Source organism: Brachyhypopomus gauderio, chromosome 10, assembly GCF_052324685.1.
Source record: "Brachyhypopomus gauderio isolate BG-103 chromosome 10, BGAUD_0.2, whole genome shotgun sequence".
Taxonomy (NCBI): domain Eukaryota; kingdom Metazoa; phylum Chordata; class Actinopteri; order Gymnotiformes; family Hypopomidae; genus Brachyhypopomus; species Brachyhypopomus gauderio.
The window spans coordinates 11,761,571-11,782,048 of record NC_135220.1 but is presented as its reverse complement, the minus strand read 5'-3'; the positions used below and the strand labels follow the sequence as shown (position 1 = coordinate 11,782,048).

General features: G+C 50.2%; 1 protein-coding gene across 4 annotated transcripts; it reads left to right on the top strand.

Moving 5' to 3' along the window:
• Positions 1 to 28: 28 nt before the first annotated feature.
• trim37 (tripartite motif containing 37) lies at positions 29 to 18,556 on the top strand. 4 transcript variants are annotated; one of them, XM_077019466.1, is made up of 25 exons: positions 29 to 296; positions 789 to 884; positions 2,231 to 2,332; positions 4,240 to 4,280; positions 4,706 to 4,822; positions 5,070 to 5,157; positions 5,252 to 5,374; positions 5,895 to 6,018; positions 6,102 to 6,253; positions 6,428 to 6,552; positions 9,696 to 9,746; positions 9,892 to 9,973; positions 10,067 to 10,143; positions 10,224 to 10,403; positions 10,502 to 10,616; positions 10,770 to 10,994; positions 11,460 to 11,596; positions 13,514 to 13,596; positions 14,019 to 14,195; positions 14,681 to 14,974; positions 15,070 to 15,249; positions 16,088 to 16,265; positions 16,482 to 16,603; positions 16,815 to 16,955; positions 17,845 to 18,556. In XM_077019466.1, exons 2-25 carry the CDS (start codon positions 864 to 866, stop codon positions 17,901 to 17,903), a joined length of 2,994 nt encoding a protein of 997 aa, XP_076875581.1. In that variant the 5' UTR covers positions 29 to 296; positions 789 to 863; the 3' UTR covers positions 17,904 to 18,556. The 4 variants fall into 4 exon arrangements, with proteins under 4 accessions (XP_076875581.1, XP_076875580.1, XP_076875584.1 ...); XM_077019465.1 differs by having other exon boundaries at positions 33 to 296; positions 14,678 to 14,974; XM_077019469.1 differs by having other exon boundaries at positions 35 to 296; positions 6,102 to 6,169.
• The last annotated feature ends 1,922 nt before the right edge of the window (positions 18,557 to 20,478 follow it).

The window sequence follows — 20,478 nt, the reverse complement described above, 5'->3', positions numbered from 1 at the left end:
GGGTTCGGCTGCAGCGCGGCGCAGATGCGGCTTTGACGAGGTGGGCGTGTCTCGTCGCAGACAACCCCGCCCCTCCCTCAGAAGCACGGTCGCCATTGGTCGATGTGAATCTCGGCGACCCACGAGAGCGGTGGAGACGGTCTCCTATGGCGACAGAAACCTGACAAGCGAACGTCGCATCGGATGTTTATGTGCGCGCGGTGTGTAGCTTAGCCGGTCAGCTAACGAGTCCGCTAACACCGGGCGGGGATTTTAACTGTTAACCGTAATTTCACCGTAAAAAGCAGCATTTTAAGGTAAATGTGTATTTTTATTGCTCTGTGAAACGTTGGAGGTGGCCAGCCAGAGTCAACGTAAAGCTAGCTGGCTAAGCTAGCTGAGGTAGTTGGTGTTAGCACTCAGGCTAGCAGGAGCTAACGCTGCTAGCTGGCTAATTCTCCCTGATGTGTGTGTAGTTTAGGTGTTCACACAGCTTATTTGGCTTTAGTGCATTTATTCTCTGAAGAACACTAATATTGTCTTCACAAACCTGATCTTGGAGCAGTGAGTAGCTGGCCAGTGTGTGTTAGTTAAATGTGAACACACACTCACACTCACCTGCCTACAAAACGCAGTGAAAGGCCTGGGAGTCGTATCGGTCCACCTGTCGTTCATCTCTGGGCTTTTATCTTTACTAAATATTGAACATGTATAGTTACTAGCACGTCTAACCGAGTATGTGGCATATATTGGTGATTTGGTGATATTTCTGCACTGGTAGATAAAGAGAATATTTCTATTACATGCAGGTTTTCTTCTGCTGTGTCCTGGCTGCTGGAGGGAATCTCAACGACCACAGACCTCAGACCTTCACCCTGGCTGACATGGACGAGCAGAGTGTGGAGGTATGTTCAACTGATATGTATGAGTGTGGAGGTATGTTCAACTGATATGTATGAGTGTGGAGGTATGTTCAACTGATATGTATGAGTGTGGAGGTATGTTCAACTGACATGTATGAGTGTGGAGGTATGTTCAACTGATATGTATGAGTGTGGAGGTATGTTCAACTGATATGTATGAGTGTGGAGGTATGTTCAACTGATATGTATGAGTGTGGAGGTATGTTCAACTGATATGTATGAGTGTGGAGGTATGTTCAACTGATATGTATGAGTGTGGAGGTATGTTCAACTGATATGTATGAGTGTGGAGGTATGTTTAATCAACGGGGCTCGTTTTACACCCAGTTCTGCTTCCTTCATTTCACAGGGCTGACACGTTTCAATCAGCATCCTTATGGCATGTTGAAAATATGCCACGTTTGAACTACGTGTCTAATTTTCATCTGCAGTCCGTGGGAAAATTGATGTTAAAAAATACAAATGCTTCACATACCAGCAAAACAAATATCACAGAGCAGCATTCATGTGCAAACATGAATTTTGTGTTGTCCAGTACTGATATGCTTAATTATTAAAAAAATAAACAAATATTTCTAGAGAAATACACTTGCAAACGTGTGTCATGTTTGGTATTAGCATAATTGTTTTGGCTTTATACATGCATACAGCTACCAAATCACAGAGAATCTTTGACCCGTTACTATTACAGATTAAAGCTCTGAACATCAACCCCCCTGTGGTCTGCATTACATGTCAAACGCTTGTGACATGAATAGCATTAGCAGCATCCCAGGAAACTGGGTTAACGGCTGGGGACAACTGAACTAGTTTGAGCAAGTTTGCATGAGTACAGAAAATGTCATTTTGTGCACGTTTTTGCCACAAAATGTGATCCAGTTAGCAGAATCATTACTAATACCAAATTATACATTAAACATTATTAAAAGAAAGACAGGCCCTGAGATCATTGTGATTGATCCTGGTTTAAAAAGTACAGTTGAACTGGGTTTGCAAGCACTACATTGTTAGGTAGTGTATTACTTTGCATTGTGTTTGCACTGTTTTAGGCAGCTCTAGCCTGAGTGTGTACATTGTGTGTGTGTGTGTGTGTGTGTGTGTGTGTGTGTGTGTGTGTGTGTGTGTGTGTATACATTGAGTGGCTCTGCTGTAAGTGTTACTCTGTGCCATGTGTGCGTGTGCTGAGAGCCTCTGGTATAAGTGAGCTACTCTGTGATGTGGTGTGTGTGTGTGTGTGTGCGCGCGTGCACTGAGTAGTTCTGGAGTGAGTGTGTTAGTCGTGTGTGTGTGTGTGTGTACTGAGCTGTGTCTCTCTCCCTCCTGTGTAGAGTATTGCTGAAGTGTTTCGCTGCTTCATTTGTATGGAGAAGCTGCGGGACGCCCGTCTGTGTCCTCACTGCTCCAAACTCTGCTGCTTCAGCTGCATACGGGTTAGTACACACACACACCCACACACCTCACACTCAATGTGAGGAGGAAGGCTTTAGGGTGTGGTCAGTCTTGGTGGCTTTTGGTTCAGTTAAAACCAGGCTTGGCGTGAATGCTCTGTTAGTGTGGGTGATTAACGCAAGTTTGAATGCTCACGTTTAAACTCTGGAGCACACCAGATAAGTGAACCAAAGAACCCAGAGCAGGTCAGTCTCGGCCAACTTCCAGAAAAATTCTGATGTGGTTCATTTGAAGTTTGAACATAGCACAGATACGACCCTAAACCCTGAGAGAAGGCAGAGTGGTAGTCCTGAAAAACAGCAGAGGACAAAACGAGGATCAGTAGTGAGATCAGACTCCTCCTTAACGTGTGAGGAGTAGTGAGATCAGACTCCTCCTTAACGAGTGAGGAGTAGAGAGGTCAGACTCCTCCTTAACGAGTGAGGAGTAGAGAGGTCAGACTCCTCCTTAACGAGTGAGGAGTAGAGAGGTCAGACTCCTCCTTAACGAGTGAGGAGTAGAGAGGTCAGACTCCTCCTTAACGAGTGAGGAGTAGAGAGGTCAGACTCCTCCTTAACGAGTGAGGAGTAGAGAGGTCAGACTCCTCCTTAACGAGTGAGGAGTAGAGAGGTCAGACTCCTCCTTAACGAGTGAGGAGTAGAGAGGTCAGACTCCTCCTTAACGAGTGAGGAGTAGAGAGGTCAGACTCCTCCTTAACGAGTGAGGAGTAGAGAGGTCAGACTCCTCCTTAACGAGTGAGGAGTAGAGAGGTCAGACTCCTCCTTAACGAGTGAGGAGTAGTGAGGTCAGACTCCTCCTTAACGAGTGAGGAGTAGTGAGGTCAGACTCCTCCTTAACGAGTGAGGAGTAGTGAGGTCAAACTCCTCCTTAACGAGTGAGGAGTAGTGAGGTCAGACTCCTCCTTAACGAGTGAGGAGTAGTGAGGTCAGACTCCTCCTTAACGAGTGAGGAGTAGTGAGGTCAGACTCCTCCTTAACGAGTGAGGAGTAGTGAGGTCAGACTCCTCCTTAACGAGTGAGGAGTAGAGAGGTCAGACTCCTCCTTAACGAGTGAGGAGTAGAGAGGTCAGACTCCTCCTTAACGAGTGAGGAGTAGAGAGGTCAGACTCCTCCTTAACGAGTGAGGAGTAGTGAGGTCAGACTCCTCCTTAACGTGTGAGGAGTAGTGAGGTCAGACTCCTCCTTAACGTGTGAGGAGTAGAGAGGTCAGACTCCTCCTTAACGTGTGAGGAGTAGAGAGGTCAGACTCCTCCTTAACGAGTGAGGAGTAGAGAGGTCAGACTCCTCCTTAACGAGTGAGGAGTAGAGAGGTCAGACTCCTCCTTAACGAGTGAGGAGTAGAGAGGTCAGACTCCTCTTTAACGAGTGTGGAAATGTCAGGGGATGCCACATGCACAACCTTCACGTGCGTGACTCCCATGTGCACATTTAGCCCACAAAATATGAAAACATTATAAAAGCTGTTTAATCAGGATGAGACGTATTGATTGACTTTGGGCTGATGGCAAATGTGAGTGTGAACACTAAGTGAACAGGACTACAAATGTCAGTGTGAACAATAAGTGAACCAGGACTACAAATGTGAGTGTGAACACTAAGGGCGTACTCACACTAGGCGTTCTGGCAAAATGAACCAATCACACGAGGCACCAAGCGGGCCTGGGCACGTATAGCGATCACACTAGTCAAACGAACCGTGCTTCGGCAGGAAACCGGGCCCGGATCACAGACCCTAGTGTGAGTACGCCCTAAGTGAACCAGGACTTCAGAGCAACTATTTTTAAGTCTAAAGGCACAAACTTTCTTCTTTTGTGTGTGTGTGTTTGTGTGTGTGTGTGTGTGTGTGTGTGTGTGTGTGTGTGTGTGTGTGTGTGTGTGTGTGGCGGCAGCGTTGGCTGACGGAGCAGAGAGCCCAGTGTCCACACTGCCGGTAGGTTTTCCTGACTCTATATTCGAGGGTCTGATGGAGCTCTCTAGTTGTAGTGACGACATGTGAAGGGGGCTATAAGAACTGTAACCATGCACAGAAACCAGGGCTTTACGCATCGATCTTTATCAGCATTGTCTTCACAGGGAGTTTATTTTAGACATGCATTGATTAGGTACGCTAATGGAATCTCATTTGAGGAGGGTTTAGTCACTGTGGAGATGGAAGCCTCAATCTTACCCTGCATACACCCCCCCCCCCTTTACAGTAATATAAACCCTCATATAAACAACTTCCAGGACCTTTAATGCTTTGTTTGCTGTTTAACCCTGGTGAAGAATTTCCAAGCACACGGGTCATCTGGGTTGTGCTGTTTTCGTGTGTGTGTGTGTGTGTGTGTGTGTGTGTGTCTCTCTCTCTCTCTCCAGGGCTCCCCTGCAGCTGAGAGAGTTGGTGAACTGTCGCTGGGCGGAGGAAGTGACTCAGCAGCTGGACACACTGCAGCTCTGTAATCTCTCCAAACACGAGGAGAACGACAAGGACAAGTGAGCTGGACACGCCCCTTTGACCTTCACACTTCCTCTGGCCACGCCCCTTACACCTTCACCCTACTCACTTAACCCCACCCATTACACTCAACACGTACAGCTTTTTTCACTGTTTTCAAAAAGTTCTTTATAGATTATTTGCTGTTTTTTTTTTTTCCCTAAACCAGACATCCAATTGAAAAACAACCTTATAATGAGTAAGCACAGTATCACCTGGTCAATTCAACATTGACGTTTCTTACAGATGTGAAAACCACCACGAGAAGCTCAGTGTGTTCTGCTGGACGTGTAAGAAGTGTATCTGTCACCAGTGCGCTCTGTGGGGGGGCATGGTGAGTGACTGGAGCGGGTGACTCCGCCCCCGGGCCGTGTTTGTGTCACGGTTCGTGGCGTTCAACTGTGCTCAACTGTGCTGTCTCCTCTCAGCACGGGGGACATACCTTTAAACCGCTGGCTGAGATCTATGAGCAGCACGTCACCAAGGTGAACGAGGAGGTGGCCAAACTCCGCCGCCGTCTGATGGAGCTCATCAGCCTTGTGCAGGAAGTGGTGAGTTGCTCCTCCCACAGGGCGTGACACCCTGCATCCTGGGTGTTCCTGACCCCGCCCATGCCCTGCCTGCTACACTCTGTAGGGCTTCTAAGAACCCTTAAGAGCACCAGTTGCAGAACCAGATGTCTGAGTGGTCCCAGTGGCTGATGCGTCTTTTCCAGCCAGCAAGCACTTAGCACAGATTCCTTTCTAACAAGGTTGAATTAGGACATGAGAGGTGTTGTGTGTGGAGCTTCAGGAACCGGGGCAGTACAGCTCAGCAGAGCTGCTGTTGAACGGCTGGAGGTGCCACGTGCCTTTGGGGTTCCTACCTGCTCCTAGTTCTGCAGCAGGGCAGCAGAGCAAAAACATTACACCAGGGGGCAGTAGTTCTTACACCCTGATCAGTCTCCAGCAGAATAACAAAGCTTTCAGTGCCTTTGATGGTGTAAATATACAAGGCTATGACAAATTTGAACTCGTGTGTGTGTGTGTGTGTGTGTGTGTGTGTGTGTGTGTGTGTGTGTGTGGTCTCCAGGAGAAGAACGTGGAGGCGGTGCGTGGGGCGAAGGATGAGCGTGTGCGTGAGATCCGGAACGCTGTGGAGATGATGATCGCGCGGCTGGATAACCAGCTCAAGAACAAGCTCATCACTCTCATGGGTAACACCTGCGCTCTCTCCCTCCACACACAGTTCACGCTGCTTTAGGTCTGCACTTCTTATGCTGAACCCCTTGTCCGCCAGGCCAGAAGACCTCTCTGACCCAGGAGACCGAGCTGCTGGAGTCTCTGCTGCAGGAGGTGGAGCATCAGGTGTGGGAGACACTAAACTCAAACCCAGACCACACCCACCCAGCACAGCACAGCCCCCACCATCTTCCTGCCCCAGGCCCCTCCGTAACTAAACTCAAACCCAGACCCCCCACACACACACACACACACACACACACACACACACACACACACACCACCTCCACATCCCCAAGTGTTTTAAGTATGTTGTGAATGATCTGTGATGCAGCGTGTGGGGTGTTAGTCATGTGTTGTGTGTATTTCTGTGCCCCCCACCAGCTGCGGTCGTGCAGTAAGAGTGAGCTGATCTGTAAAAGCCCAGAGATCCTCCTCATGTTCCAGCAGGTCCACAGGAAGCCCATGCAGTCCTTCGTCACCACACCTGTCCCCCCTGACTTCACCAGGTAGGGCACAACAGCACAGCTGTAGGGATCGTGCTTGTGCACATATAGTATATTCACCACGCGCGATCGTGCTTGTGCACATATAGTATATTCACTACACGCGATCGTGCCTGTGCACATATAGTATATTCACCACACGCGATCGTGCTTGTGCACATATAGTATACTCACCACACGCGATCGTGCTTGTGCACATATAGTATACTCACCACACGCGATCATGCTTGTGCACATGTAGTATACTCACCACACGCGATCATGCTTGTGCACATGTAGTAATATTCATCACACGCGATCATGCTTGTGCACATATAGTATACTCACCACACGCGATCATGCTTGTGCACATGTAGTATACTCACCACACGCGATCATGCTTGTGCACATGTAGTAATATTCACCACACGCGATCATGCTTGTGCACATATAGTATACTCACCACACGCGATCATGCTTGTGCACATGTAGTAATATTCACCACACGCGATCATGCTTGTGCACATGTAGTAATATTCACCACACGCGATCATGCTTGTGTACATGTAGTTATATTCACCACACGCGATCATGCTTGTGTACATGTAGTATATTCACCACACGTGATCATGCTTGTGTACATGTAGTATATTCACCACACGTGATCATGCTTGTGTACATGTAGTATATTCACCACATGTGATCATGCTTGTGCACATATTGTATGCTCTTCACACGGCCCTCGTACACGGCCCTCGTACACGTGTGCAGCACGCCACACGGCCCTCGTACACGTGTGCAACACATCTCATACAGTTATACATCAGGTCTGCCAGTGTAACTGCTGTGGTTCACTGCGCAGACTTTAACAGGGTTCCCGCGGGGTCTTAAAAAGTCTTAAAATGTCTGAAATTCAAAACTTTAAATTTAAGGCCTTAAAAGACTTAAAAAACAGCCAGATTTTCATCCAAGGTCTTAAATTTAATTTAGTCAGGTCTTAAAATTTTACCTTAGTTAATTTTAGAAAAGTGTAGTTTAATCGAAACGTCCGGAAGTCAGTTCTGTGTTGTCTGTGTTTGTGCGCGGCTACAGGTGTTGGTACGTGTTAATTAATTAAACTACAAAACCCATAATAACCGCAGGCAGGAAACGGCCCTTGTCACGAAAAGCCTTCACGCAATTTTGTGCCTCATCCCCGCCGTCTTCGCTATCGTCAGTGCTGGGTCCCGCCGGACTCCACCGCAGTATCACTAGTGCTTCGGCTAATGATATTCGGGCTACATTAGGATAGAGTGACGGCAATGTTCCCTGGTTCGAATATCGCGAAAAAGTTTTCGTGTGGGCTAAACAAATCGCATATATAGCTAGATTTGGCTTGGCAGACTTCATCAAGAGAGAGTTGATACGCTCTTACCGGGCCGTATGTGTTAATGTTCGATGAAAGCTTTAATTCAACCACAAAATCCAAACAGCTGGATCTTCATGTTCGGTTCTGGAGCAATGGATATGTGCAATCGAGGTACATGGGCTCTCATTTCATGGGCCATGAAACAGCGCAGGATCTACCAAAATTTATCAAAGTAAGTGATCCTTACTTATGCTCCACAGTCTTCTTTTCAATGTGTTAACCATTTATTATACAATTAGGCTACAATACAAAAACATCTCAGAACCATGTATTGTCCATGGCATTGAGTTAGAGAAATGTTTCAACGCATGCTAAATCCCAGCTAGAGGAAATAAAAATATATTTACTGTGTTAAATCATGTAAAATGTAAAAAAAAAAAACAACTATGCCCTGTAGATGGGTTATGTCATGTTTTGAAACATGTTCCACTGTCCCATGCTCTGTTTCATGGATTGCACATGGTTTTATTTACATTGTACTGATGTATTGCCTTTTAGTGGGCATATATACATAGGGTAAAAACAGGTAGTGTCCCAACGTTTTCAATGTTAACATTCAAATTCATATTAAGCATGGCTAGACAAAGTAAGTTGGTTTCATCGGGATAATAAATAGAAAAGAAGGTAGGGGGTTAAAAAAGTTTTGTGTGTTTTAAGATACAGATGGCCTGGGGAAAGAAAATTCTGAGCCTTTATTTAATTAGTTAATTTTATAATTTCATTTATTTCAGTAATTTAACCAAAATGTAACATTTAATAAATTTTATCAGCTGCAGGGTGTGAGGATTTTGGTCAAACCATGCCTTAGACATACTTGAAGATAGGCTGAATCTACATGTTGTTAAATGTATAATGTGTGTATGATTATTTAATTTGATGGTGTACGTCTATCTTTTTATTTCTTATTTTCCAACAAGGAGGTGGAGGCAAAAAACATGCAAGAGGACACAACTGGCACACACAGACTCATATGTGACTGTCACAATGCATGGAGGTGTCACAGGTTCCCCTCACCAAGGAACTATTAGCATCTGTGGGTGCAGCACGGTCAAAATACTGACTCTTTCTGGATCAGGAATGAATCAGGAAAGAAAAGGAATCCCAGAGCCAGAAAAGAGAGCTGACTGAGCAGTCTTTAGAGGACCTTAAGAAAAGGAAGAAAAGCTTGGAAGACGTATCCACTTGTCTTGCTAGAGTGGCAGATTCTCTTGCAGAAGAAGCTGAGGGCAAGGCTGGATCCAAGATGGCTCAGCTCCTTTCCAAGTCAAATGCTGAGATTGGTACTGAAAAGGAAGAACTCAGAGATATGTAGGGTGAGGTTGTATGTAGATATGCTAGTGTTGTGTTGGTAAGGTTGCTTGGGTTGAGAATGTTACTATTTTGATTATCTGTTTTAATATTGAATTAATGTAATCCTGTAACTAAATTAATCAAAATAAAATGTTTTAAGAGTATCTGGGATCATTGGATTGTTTGTGGTAATATGTTGTGTTGGTCTTAAATTTCACTGAGAATGGTCTTAAAAGGTCTTAAAAAAGTCTTAAATTTAACTCACTGAAACCTGCAAGAACCCTGTTTAACGGGTGACGTGGTTCTGGTGTCACAAACTGACCAGTGTTGAGCGGGGTAAAGCGTGAATGGGAGCAGGTGTTGGGTGAACCTGATCCAGTGGCCACAGAGTGCCGCTGCAGGACCTGGGCTGATGTGGACACCAGCGTTGCCTGGTCTCACCCAGGTCCTGCTGTCTCTCTCCCTTCAGTGAACTGGTTCCTGCTTACGACTCCAGCACCTTCATCCTTGCAAATTTCAGGTAGGAATTCTCAACACCATCTAATCTTCCAGATTTTTATAGTGAAAATGTTTTTCGTTTTCCTTTTTATATATAGTGCGTGTGCGTGCGTGTGCGTGCGTGTGCGTGCGTGTGCGTGCGTGTGTGTGCGTGTGTGTGTACGCAGTACTCTGAGGCAGAGAGCTGATCCTGTGTACAGCCCTCCGCTCCAGGTGTCCGGGCTCTGCTGGAGGCTGAAGGTTTATCCCGTAAGCAGTGAACTTTGACCCCCTTTCCCATGTCCCCAGTCACCCCAGCCCTAATGAGTATTATTGAGAGACTTTTTATTGTTATTTTTTTAGGACGGTAACGGCGTCGTTCGTGGAAACTATCTCTCCGTCTTTCTGGAGCTGTCGGCCGGTCTCCCCGAGACGTCCAAGTAAGTCCACTCTGATGTCCCCTGCCTGCTGGCCTCACGTGCCTCTCACGTGCCTCTCACGACCCCCCTCTCTCACGCAGGTATGAATACCGGGTGGAGATGGTGCACCAGGCCTCTAGCGACCCCTCCAAGAACATCATCCGTGAGTTTGCCTCTGACTTCGAGGTGGGGGAGTGCTGGGGCTACAACCGCTTCTTCCGCCTGGACCTCCTGGCCAGCGAGGGCTACCTCAACATGCAGAACGACACCCTCATCCTCAGGTGGGCGGGGCCTCGCAGGTGGAGACCCCACTCGGAGCACGATGGTTGCTGTCCGTGTTGTCTGAAGCAGCGTCCTGAAGTGCTCTGTTCCTGTGCAGGTATCAGGTGCGATCTCCCACTTTCTTCCAGAAGTGTCGTGATCAGTACTGGTACATCTCCCAGCTGGAGGCAGCCCAGAACAGCTACATTCAGCAGATCAATAACCTCAAAGAGGTGTGTGCAGGCCCGCCACAGGTCCGAGCCCTGCTGAGATCAGCCGTTCTGTAATTCATGTGTTTCATACAACACAACTTAAGGGTGTGTGTGTGTGTGTGTTCATGCCATGTGTGACCCCTGGGCCAAACGTTGTCCTGTGCTGTCGAGCAGAGGTTGGCCATCGAGCTGTTTCGGCGGCAGAAGTCTCGAAGCTCCTCCCCCCCAGATGGTCGCCTTTGTCCGCCCACCCCCGCCGCCTCCGGACCATCAGGACGCGACTCGCGGCCGGACAAGAGAGCCGCCGTGGACGAGGGCCACCATCCACCTGCTACGGACACCAAGGAGGAAGAGGAGGAAGAGGAAGAGGATGAGAAGACCCAGCATGATGATTCCAACGTAAGGGCTACGATGAGCAGCCTGGGGGGCAGCCTGTCACATCGGCCTGGGGGGCAGCCTGTCACATCGGCCTGGGGGGCAGCTGGACTCTCGGTTCTGCTGCTGGGTGTGTGTCACACACTAGGATGGTTCTGCATGTTGGCCGGTTACACTGAGTCACTGAAACTCAAAGGAGACTTCGCAGAGAGCTGGCGGCGTATTTAAGAGCCAGACGATGATGATGATCATACTGCCAAGTGCTTAAAAGGGGGAACTTGCAAGCTGACATAATTTTCTTGATTGTAGTAACAACACTTGAGTGGGAACGTTTAAAAATGCAAAAATGCGGTTTTCTCTGAAATTGAGTTTGGTCTACTGCTGAGTGCTTAGCGTTGGCATCTGATAAAGTGCACCTCAGATTGTTGGTCTGTGTGTGTGTGTGTGTGTGTGTGTGTGTGTGTGTGTGTGTGTGTGTGGTCCTCTCAGGAGTTGTCCGATGGCGATCTGGAGGTGGACTGTCTGACTGGAGACGAGGACGTCAACCCACTGGACGGAACCAGCTCATCGGGGAGCTCCACAGCTACCAGCAACACGGAGGAGAACGACATCGATGAGGAGACCATGTAGGTAGCACGTGCACGCCCGCCACCATGCCCTTCCCACCACAGTGCACGTGCACGCCCGCCACCATGCCCTTCCCACCACAGTGCACGTGCACGCCCGCCACCATGCCCTTCCCACCACAGTGCACGTGCACGCCCGCCACCATGCCCTTCCCACCACAGTGCACGTGCACGCCCGCCACCATGCCCTTCCCACCACAGTGCACGTGCATGCCCGCCACCATGCCCTTCCCACCACAGTGCACGTGCACGCTCTGCAGCTGGGAGAGAGAGGACCTGCAGGCAGTGTGAAGTTGCAGGGTGTCCCCGTGTGTCGGGAGGAGGAAGAGGAGGAGTCTTCTTCTCCGCACGGCCCAAAACAGATCGCTCCCTGAGGCGCCAGGACAGTTTGTTCATTTTTACAGCTCTCAGTAAGAACAGTGTGAGGTCCATATACACTGGGACACACACTACCCTGTTAGTTATGTTCACCACAGAGTTACGGTGCAGTACCAGCATAGCCAAGTTCAGACACCACACAAGTGTTACTTAAAACGTGTGGTGTACACACACACACACACACACACACACACACACACACACAGAGGCAGGTTTGGGGTCATGTATGTAATACAGGGCTATAGAGCTCATATGAGTCACAAATTAAATGGCGTCCAAACTGCAAAGCAAGCCCAGAACGTGTGTGTGGCAGAGATGACCTGTGACCTCGGCGCTGTGTGAGACCCGGCGCTCTTAGCTCAGTGGCTGTCTGCCTGCCTGTCTGTCTGCCTGTCTGGTCCTGCGGATAAAGAGGCTGAAAGGGAGCTGAGGGGGTGAGACACTTTCCTGAGGACCTCTGGACCTCTGGGCAGTTGTTCAGTGGTTTACACAGCGCCTGGTTCTACTGGGGGGGGGGGGTTCTGTACGCGTGCGGATCCTGCGACGTGGCGTTTGGCTGTAGGCCCCTCCTCCAGCCCTAATCCCGCCTACATCCCTCTCTTCCTGGGGGCTGTAGGCCCCTCCTCCAGCACTGATCCCGCCTACATCCATCTCTTCCTGGGAGCTGTAGGCCCCTCCTCCAGCACTGATCCCGCCTACATCCATCTCTTCCTGGGGGCTGTAGGCCCCTCCTCCAGCTCTGATCCCGCCTACGGCCCTCTCTTCCTGGGAGGTCACTGAATCCAGTAGACTCTTCACTGTTTTGACTCATGCAAGCACAGCGTTATTTTATAGGGGGGCAGCCGTGTGCGTGTGTGTGTGCGCGCGTGTGTGTGCGCGCGTGTGTGTGCGCGTGCGTGTGTGTGCGCGTGCATGCGTAGGCGGGCGGTAGAATAGTGTGGGAGCATTTGTAGTGAAGTGTCAGAGCCTCACATGTAGTGCTGGTGCTGCTCGCTACTGCCAGGTCTTTCTCTCTCAAAACACACACACACACACACACACACACACAGACGTTGAGCTCTCAAACCAGATGAAATGAGTGACTCATCAGAGCTGCTGCCTCCTGCTTATAAATGCCTGTCCACACACACACACACGTATGAACGCTCTTCATCTCACACACACACACACACGTATGAACGCTCTTCATCTCACACACACACACACATGTTGTCTCACGTCCCTGATTCTTGTTTTGCTGGTGAACTCTTCCTGTGCTCTGTGGCTGGTGCCCATTGCTCACATATTATTCCTGCCGTTGGCTGTGTTTGTGTTCGGACGTAATTTGGGGGGGGGGGACATGTCCCCCCCACTTTTTCAAAAGCCGGGTTTGGTCCCCCCCAGTTTTTATGGTTAAAACCAAATATTTAAATAGCGACGAATCCATGTCCCTCCCACTTTTTATTACAAAATTATGTCCGTGTCCGTGTGTGTGTGTCCGTGTGTGTGTGTCCGTGTGTGTGTGTGTGTGTGTGCACTAACATGTTTCTTTTTGCCCAGGTCTGGGGAGAATGATGTGGAGTATGGGGGGAGTGTGGACCTGGAGGAGGGGGAGCTTCAGGATGACATCATAGGGGCTGCAGGTGATTAACACACACACACACACACACACACACACACACACACACACACCGTGGGTCGCTTATTAGCTCTCAAAAACAACTCACCATTTCCTGTTGTGTTTATATTGATGTCTTTATCATAAATCATAGCTTTATTTGTGTTTTCTTAAACACAGTTTACATGGGGCTTTATAGACAACAGAATGGATGTTACATTCTCTGATCCATCTGTGATCCATTTGTGAAAATTACAAATAAAAAATAAATAAACTTAAAAGATTGAGAATACATTGAAAATGAAGAGACATTAAAATTATACTGATCATAAATTTACAGTCATGGTTTGATATGCTGATGGCAAAAATGGGTTGTCTGTGTTTTATGTTTGTTTGGCTGCACTAAGGTAAACTAGAGAGTAATAGTTGTCTCCCCCTTGTGGTCAGGAGGCTCGAGTGCGGGTGTGCGGGGTCTGAGGCGAGGGGCGGGGCCAGGCTCTGCCAGCCTGCTGGAGATTGACCCGGTCATCCTGATCCAGCTGCTGGACCTGAAGGATCGCAGCCACATGGAGGCGCTGTGGGGCGTGCAGCCCCGACCCCCTGCCTCTCTGATCCACAACCAGCGTACGCCTCCACAACCTGCTGTTCAACTAGCACTCATACACACACCACAGATAGGCACGCACACTTGCGCACGCACACACACACACACACACCACAGACAGACTCGCACACACACACACCACAGACAGGCACGCATACACACACACCTCAGACACGCACACGCTCACACACCTCAGATACACGCTCACACCTCAGATAGATGGTAGCGGTGGTAGTTGTGTAGCGGTTGTAGTGGTGGTAGTTGTGTAGCGGTTGTAGCTGTGGTAGTTGTGTAGCGGTGGTAGTTGTGTAGCGGTTGTGTAGCGGTGGTAGTTGTGTAGCGGTTGTAGTTGTGTAGCGGTGGTAGTTGTGTAGCGGTGGTAGTTGTGTAGCGGTTGTAGCGGTGGTAGTTGTGTAGCGGTGGTAGTTGTGTAGCGGTTGTAGCCGCGTGCTAACGCTGCCTCCTCTCTGACCCTGTACCCCCCCCCCCCCTGCTCCTGCAGCAGCCGCCGTCCCTCTGCGTAAGGAGCGAGAGCGCCGCCCACAGGCCGTCCGCCGCACCGCCCCGGACTCGGGCGTGCTCAGCCGCCTCAAGGCGCAGATGGCCGAGGTGCGCAGTAAGATGTCGGACGTGAAGGGGCAGCTGGAAGCGCGTGGGGCGTGTGACCTGCGGGCGGCGCCGTTGAGCTCCGCGTTGGACCCGGGCCTCTGTGCAGACCCTCAGCCTGTAGGGGCTCGCAAGGCCAGAGAGCTGGACCTGCTCTTCAAAACCCACGCAGCTTCACGACACACACGCCATGGTACACACACCTCACACTCTGCTTTTATTATTGGTGTGAGTGTGTGAGGAAACCTGTATGTCATTGAGCTGGTTGTGTGTGTGTGACTATAACAGGAGGGAAGAAGGCAGGCTCCCCCAAGCAGGAGGTGGGCGGGGCCATGGGGGGCGTGGCCATGGGGGGTGTGGCTCTGCGCAGGACCGGGGAGGCTGGTGAGAAGGAGCTGAAAGGGGAGGGAGGAGGCGTGTCTGTGGAGCCCCCCGTCTGCCCCAGAGAAGGAGCATCTCCTGCTGATGGTATGACGACCTGCACCCACAGCCTCTTACGCATTAGTATGTATTTAATGTAGTGAGTCGATCCATGAGTTATCTTAACAGCAGTGACAGGAGTTAGTGCAGGGTGAGTGGGTGGAGTTGGGGGTCAGTACAGTGAGTGGGTGGAGTTGGGGGTCAGTACAGTGAGTGGGTGGAGGTGGTGGTCAGTACAGTGAGTACAGTGAGTGGGAGGAGGTGGTGGTCAGTACAGTGAGTGGGTGGAGGTGGGGTTCAGTACAGTGACTGGGTGGAGGTGGGGGTCAGTGAAGTGTGAGTGGGTGGAGGTGGTGGTCAGTGAAGTGTGAGTGGGTGGAGGTGGGGGTCAGTCCAGTGAGTGAGTGGGTGGAGGTGGGGGTCAGTCCAGTGAGTGAGTGGGTGGAGGTGGGGATCAGTACAGTGAGTGAGTGGGTGGAGGTGGGGATCAGTACAGGGTGAGTGGGTGAAGGTGGGGGTCAGTACAGTGAGTGAGTGGGTGGAGGTGGGGGTCAGTACAGGGTGAGTGGGTGGAGGTGGGGGTCAGTCCAGTGAGTGAGTGGGTGGAGGTGGGGATCAGTACAGGGTGAGTGGGTGAAGGTGGGGGTCAGTACAGTGAGTGAGTGGGTGGAGGTGGGGGTCAGTACAGTGAGTGAGTGGGTGGAGGTGGGGGTCAGTACAGTGAGTGAGTGGGTGGAGGTGGGGGTCAGTACAGTGAGTGAGTGGGTGGAGGTGGGGGTCAGTACAGTGAGTGAGTGGGTGGAGGTGGGGGTCAGTACAGGGTGAGTGGGTGAAGGTGGGGGTCAGTACAGTGTGCTGGTGGAGTAGCTCCTCTCTGTTGTGTCAGGTGCTCTGAAGGTCTCCATCAAGTCCTCCGCTAGCAGCCCCTGCTCCTCAGAGAAAGTCTCCACACCCAGAGTGGATGAGTGTGTGTACGGGGCCTCGGCCAGTGACACTTTCAGCCTCCCTGCTCTGAACACGGCGCCCCCTACAGGCGCCAAGCGCCGCAGGACGCCCTCCACTGGGTAAGTGTTGGGTTTGATTAGCACTTAGCACAGAGAACAAGCCCCGCCCCCTTTACACGCAGGCCAAGGACACTATTGGGGTGGGAGAGTGCTGAAGAGAACACACACACACACACACACACACACACACACACACATGCACGCATGTTTGTGCGTACACACTCACACATATACATGCACACGTGTACACACAGACTCTGTTCCTCTGTGTCTCAGGGCGGGGCTTTTGATGGACAGCTCTGTAGACATTGAGCATGATGACACCAGCGAAATCCACCAGTCACTGCTGACGCTCAGCAGTACTGAGCCCTCCTCTTCCTCCGCACGGCCTGATGAAGGTGACACACACAGTCACACATCATCACCCACTCTCTTCTCCCAGAACTCTCGGGAGGAGGTTCACTGCTTTGGTTTGTTGTAAGTTATTTTTTTTTACTCTCTTGTAGTCACTCATATCTCCCCGTGTGTGTCCCCGTGTGTGTCCCGTATCTGCCCGTGTGTGTCCCCGTGTGTGTGCCCGTGTGTGTCCCCGTGTGTGTGGTTTCCCAGGGCTACTGTGTCAGAAGCAGCCTCCTCACCTGGTAACTGTGAGCAGTGACAGTGAGGTGGAGTGTGACATTGACGAAGTGGAGGTGGTGACTGTGGCTGCCACGGACCACGAGTACAGCGCCCACACCCTGCCCTGCCCTGGTTAGACCTCTTCCTCACACACTCTCTTCCTCACACACCCTGCCCTGGTTAGACCTCTTCCTCACACACTCTCTACCTCACACACCCTGCCCTGCCCTGGTTAGACCTCTTCCTCACACACCCTGCCCTGCCCTGGTTAGACCTCTTCCTCACACACTCTCTTCCTCACACACCCTGCCCTGGTTAGACCTCTTCCTCACACACTCTCTACCTCACACACCCTGCCCTGCCCTGGTTAGACCTCTTCCTCACACACCCTGCCCTGGTTAGACCTCTTCCTCACACACTCTCTTCCTCACACACCCTGCCCTGCCCTGGTTAGACCTCTTCCTCACACTCTCTACCTCACACACCCTGCCCTGCCCTACTGTTGGAAAATCTAGTATTTCTGTACCTCAGTGAATTATTAATTACAAGTGTGGTGAGAAAAAGGTGTGATTGGCTGATTGGCCTTTAGTTTATGTCTACATAGTCTGTGATTGGTCACTGCCAGATCCAGTGTTGCTCTTTGGATAATATGGAAACTGAAGTGATCTTTGAATAAAACTTGTGCCTAGTCAACAGCTCTGCGGAGGTCTGTCCACATGCAGTAACTCTACACTGTTATCCTCCCTGGTATTTAATCGCTACTTGAACACAGATGGAAAATGATCCCCTGCTACTTCATTACATTTTATTTTATGCAAACAATTTCAAAGTAAAATGAACACAGAATAATTAAATGGAATGATCTTAATGCCACGCTGCCTTAGTTTCAATAAGCCTGTGTTGAGTGGCTTCCCCTGTTGCCTTTTAGCCACATTAAGGGCTGCAGTTTGCTTTCCACACCGCACGCCGATTCATTTGGAACTAATTTGCTGTGTCTGTGTGTGTGTGTGTGTGTGTGTAGGAGAGCAGCTGATTGTAGATGATCTGAGCTTCATGACGGGAGAGGCCACAGAGAGGTGATGATCGGACGTCAAGTGGTGCCCGTGCTGGGTATTCAAAATCTTCTACGTTCTGTTCCAGTCTAAAGTAACTTTAACTACAGGAGAGCAAAGTATTTCTGTGTTTGCTGTGGCTGAGGGAGACGAGCCATTCTCTAAATGTGCCCAGCATTGTCATGTGATCAGGGTTATAAATGTGTGTGTTTCTACATGCTATTGAACACTAATTACCCACTGGTCATGGGTAGTTATATGAGCACTTGTGTTACACTGTATCACCTTGTTTCATGGATGTGACCATTACTTTTTGTTGTTTTGGTGTACTCAATGTGCTGCTGAATGTGTTCTGAGATCTGGGCGAGATCTGCGTGAGATCTGGGAGAGATCGCTTTAATTAAGGCACAATGATTGACTGTGAAAGATGCTGCTGGTTCTTTAACTATATGTATGTGCGTTTATCGTCTCTGCTGTGTGTATGTTGGAGATTGTACTTCTGTGATTTGGCCTCTGGGGGGCGTGCGAGTCGTAGCTCCTGTGCCTCCTGTGCAGTAGAGGGGGTGACTGTCTCTGACCTTCTGACCAACATCTGGGTGAAGGTCCTGCTGGAGACTCTGGAGCTGCTTACACTAAAGTGAATGCAGCGACCGCTCGGTGCACTTAGGAGACACTTCCAACACCCCCCCCCCCCCCCCCCCCCGCCCTGGAGAGTCTGCCCCCTCGGCTGGGGCACAACCCCTCGGCTGGGGCACAACCCCTCGGCTGGGGCACAACCCCTCGGCTGGGGCACAACCCCTCGGCTGGGGCACAACCCCTCGGCTGGGGCACAACCCCTCGGCTGGGGCACAACCCCTCGGCTGGGGCACAACCCCTCAGCTGGGGCACAACCCCTCAGCTGGGGCACAACCCCTCAGCTGGGGCACAACCCCTCAGCTGGGGCACAACCCCTCAGCTGGGGCACAACCCCTGGAGAGTCTGCCCCCTCGTCTAGCAGGACCTGCTGTGTGAGAAATGGCTGTGACCTTCTTGTGCACGTTTGACATTCCCAAGTTCTGCTCTTTTATTTAACATCATGTTTTCTTCTTGTTCAGTTTCGTTTTCTGTGCTGTTCCTGCGTCTGTGGACTTTGTGTCAGACGTGCGTCTGTTTGAACTCGTGTCATAATAAATATGTTCCCACTACAACCCCGAGGCTCAGGCAGCTCACATCACGTGTGTGTCACTCAGGCCGGCTTCCCGTTGTCCTGCCCCCCCCCCCCCCCCAGTGTTGTGCTATGCATGTGTTGCTGCATGAAGTCAGCCTTGGGCGTGTCCCGTTTTGCCGTGCCGTGTGCTGCGGGCTCCTGAGGGACACCCTGCTCTGTCTCTGCTGCTCCCCCACATGCGTGAGGGCCCTGAGGCAACAGGACGGTCTTCTGCAGAGCCGTTGCTATAAGGAGCTCCTGCACATGGATTTCAGGTGTTCTACTTTTCAAGTGACCAAAAGAATCGTATTCTAACAGTAATATTCACCACAAAACCACAAGGTTTTCTTGCTTGAGTCCAGGTGATGACCCCTGACCCTCGACCTGCGCCTGGTCCTCTGAACCCTGTGAGGGTGATCCCGACTCTAGCAGGATCCTTGTTGTTTATTTGTACAACATTTCTGCTTTCTTGTTTTAACAACAGGGCAGTTGTTCTATCCCAGGGATGCTTTAGCTGATGGTGTCTTATATCTGCAATCCCATATCATTCCTACCAACAAAAACTATTGAATGGGCATGAATACCGTATGTTTATGTAATACACAAATAAAATTATTTGGACAAATCACTTTATTCTGCATGACTTTTTTTATGTTAGTTTTGTGTATTTGTTTTCTAGCATAGTCTATCTGGCTCAGGCTTGGAGTGACTGGGACTAGGGGCGGGACCTGAGTGTGCTCAGGCTGTGTGGCCTGACTGCAGCTGAAGGAAACTGGTCTCGGTGGTGTGATGGATGAGTAAGAGTTGGCATTATCTCCTTCCACATCACATCCCTCTCTGTTCCTCCAACGCTCAGCATTACTGCCTGCACTCGGGCCTCCTACACACACACACACACACAGCAGGAAAGGGGGGTGGCCTGTCCATCACCAGTGCTCCTGGCTATTTTTGTTGTTTTTGTTTCTTTTCACCAGCTGTTGTGTCCTTTACAGACCAGACGGAACAATCCGAACAATGTACTGGTGGCCAGGGGGCGTGTTCTGGTTGTCCCCATGTCCCTCTGTGTGGCTTCAGACCCAAGTGTACGTCTCTCCCTCAGCACAGAGTGTCTCTGTATTGACTTTTCTCAGTATGACTCATGAACATCATCCATCATCAAATAATGAAGCACTGGTGAGTGGTGGAGCCCCAAACCATCCCAAGGCCACGCCCCCAGCCGCGTTTTACACACGCCCCTAGCTGTGTTTTACACACATCAACCTTCGGCCTTTAGCTGCGTAATGTTGGGAACTTGGATTAAGTCCAGTGGCTTTAGCCGTATTTGAACTGCGACCTCACGTTCTTGACCTTCGTCTCAGGCTGTGTGTGTGAAGGTGAGGTAGGTGAGGTAGATGGTTAAATCTTCTCCCAGCATCTC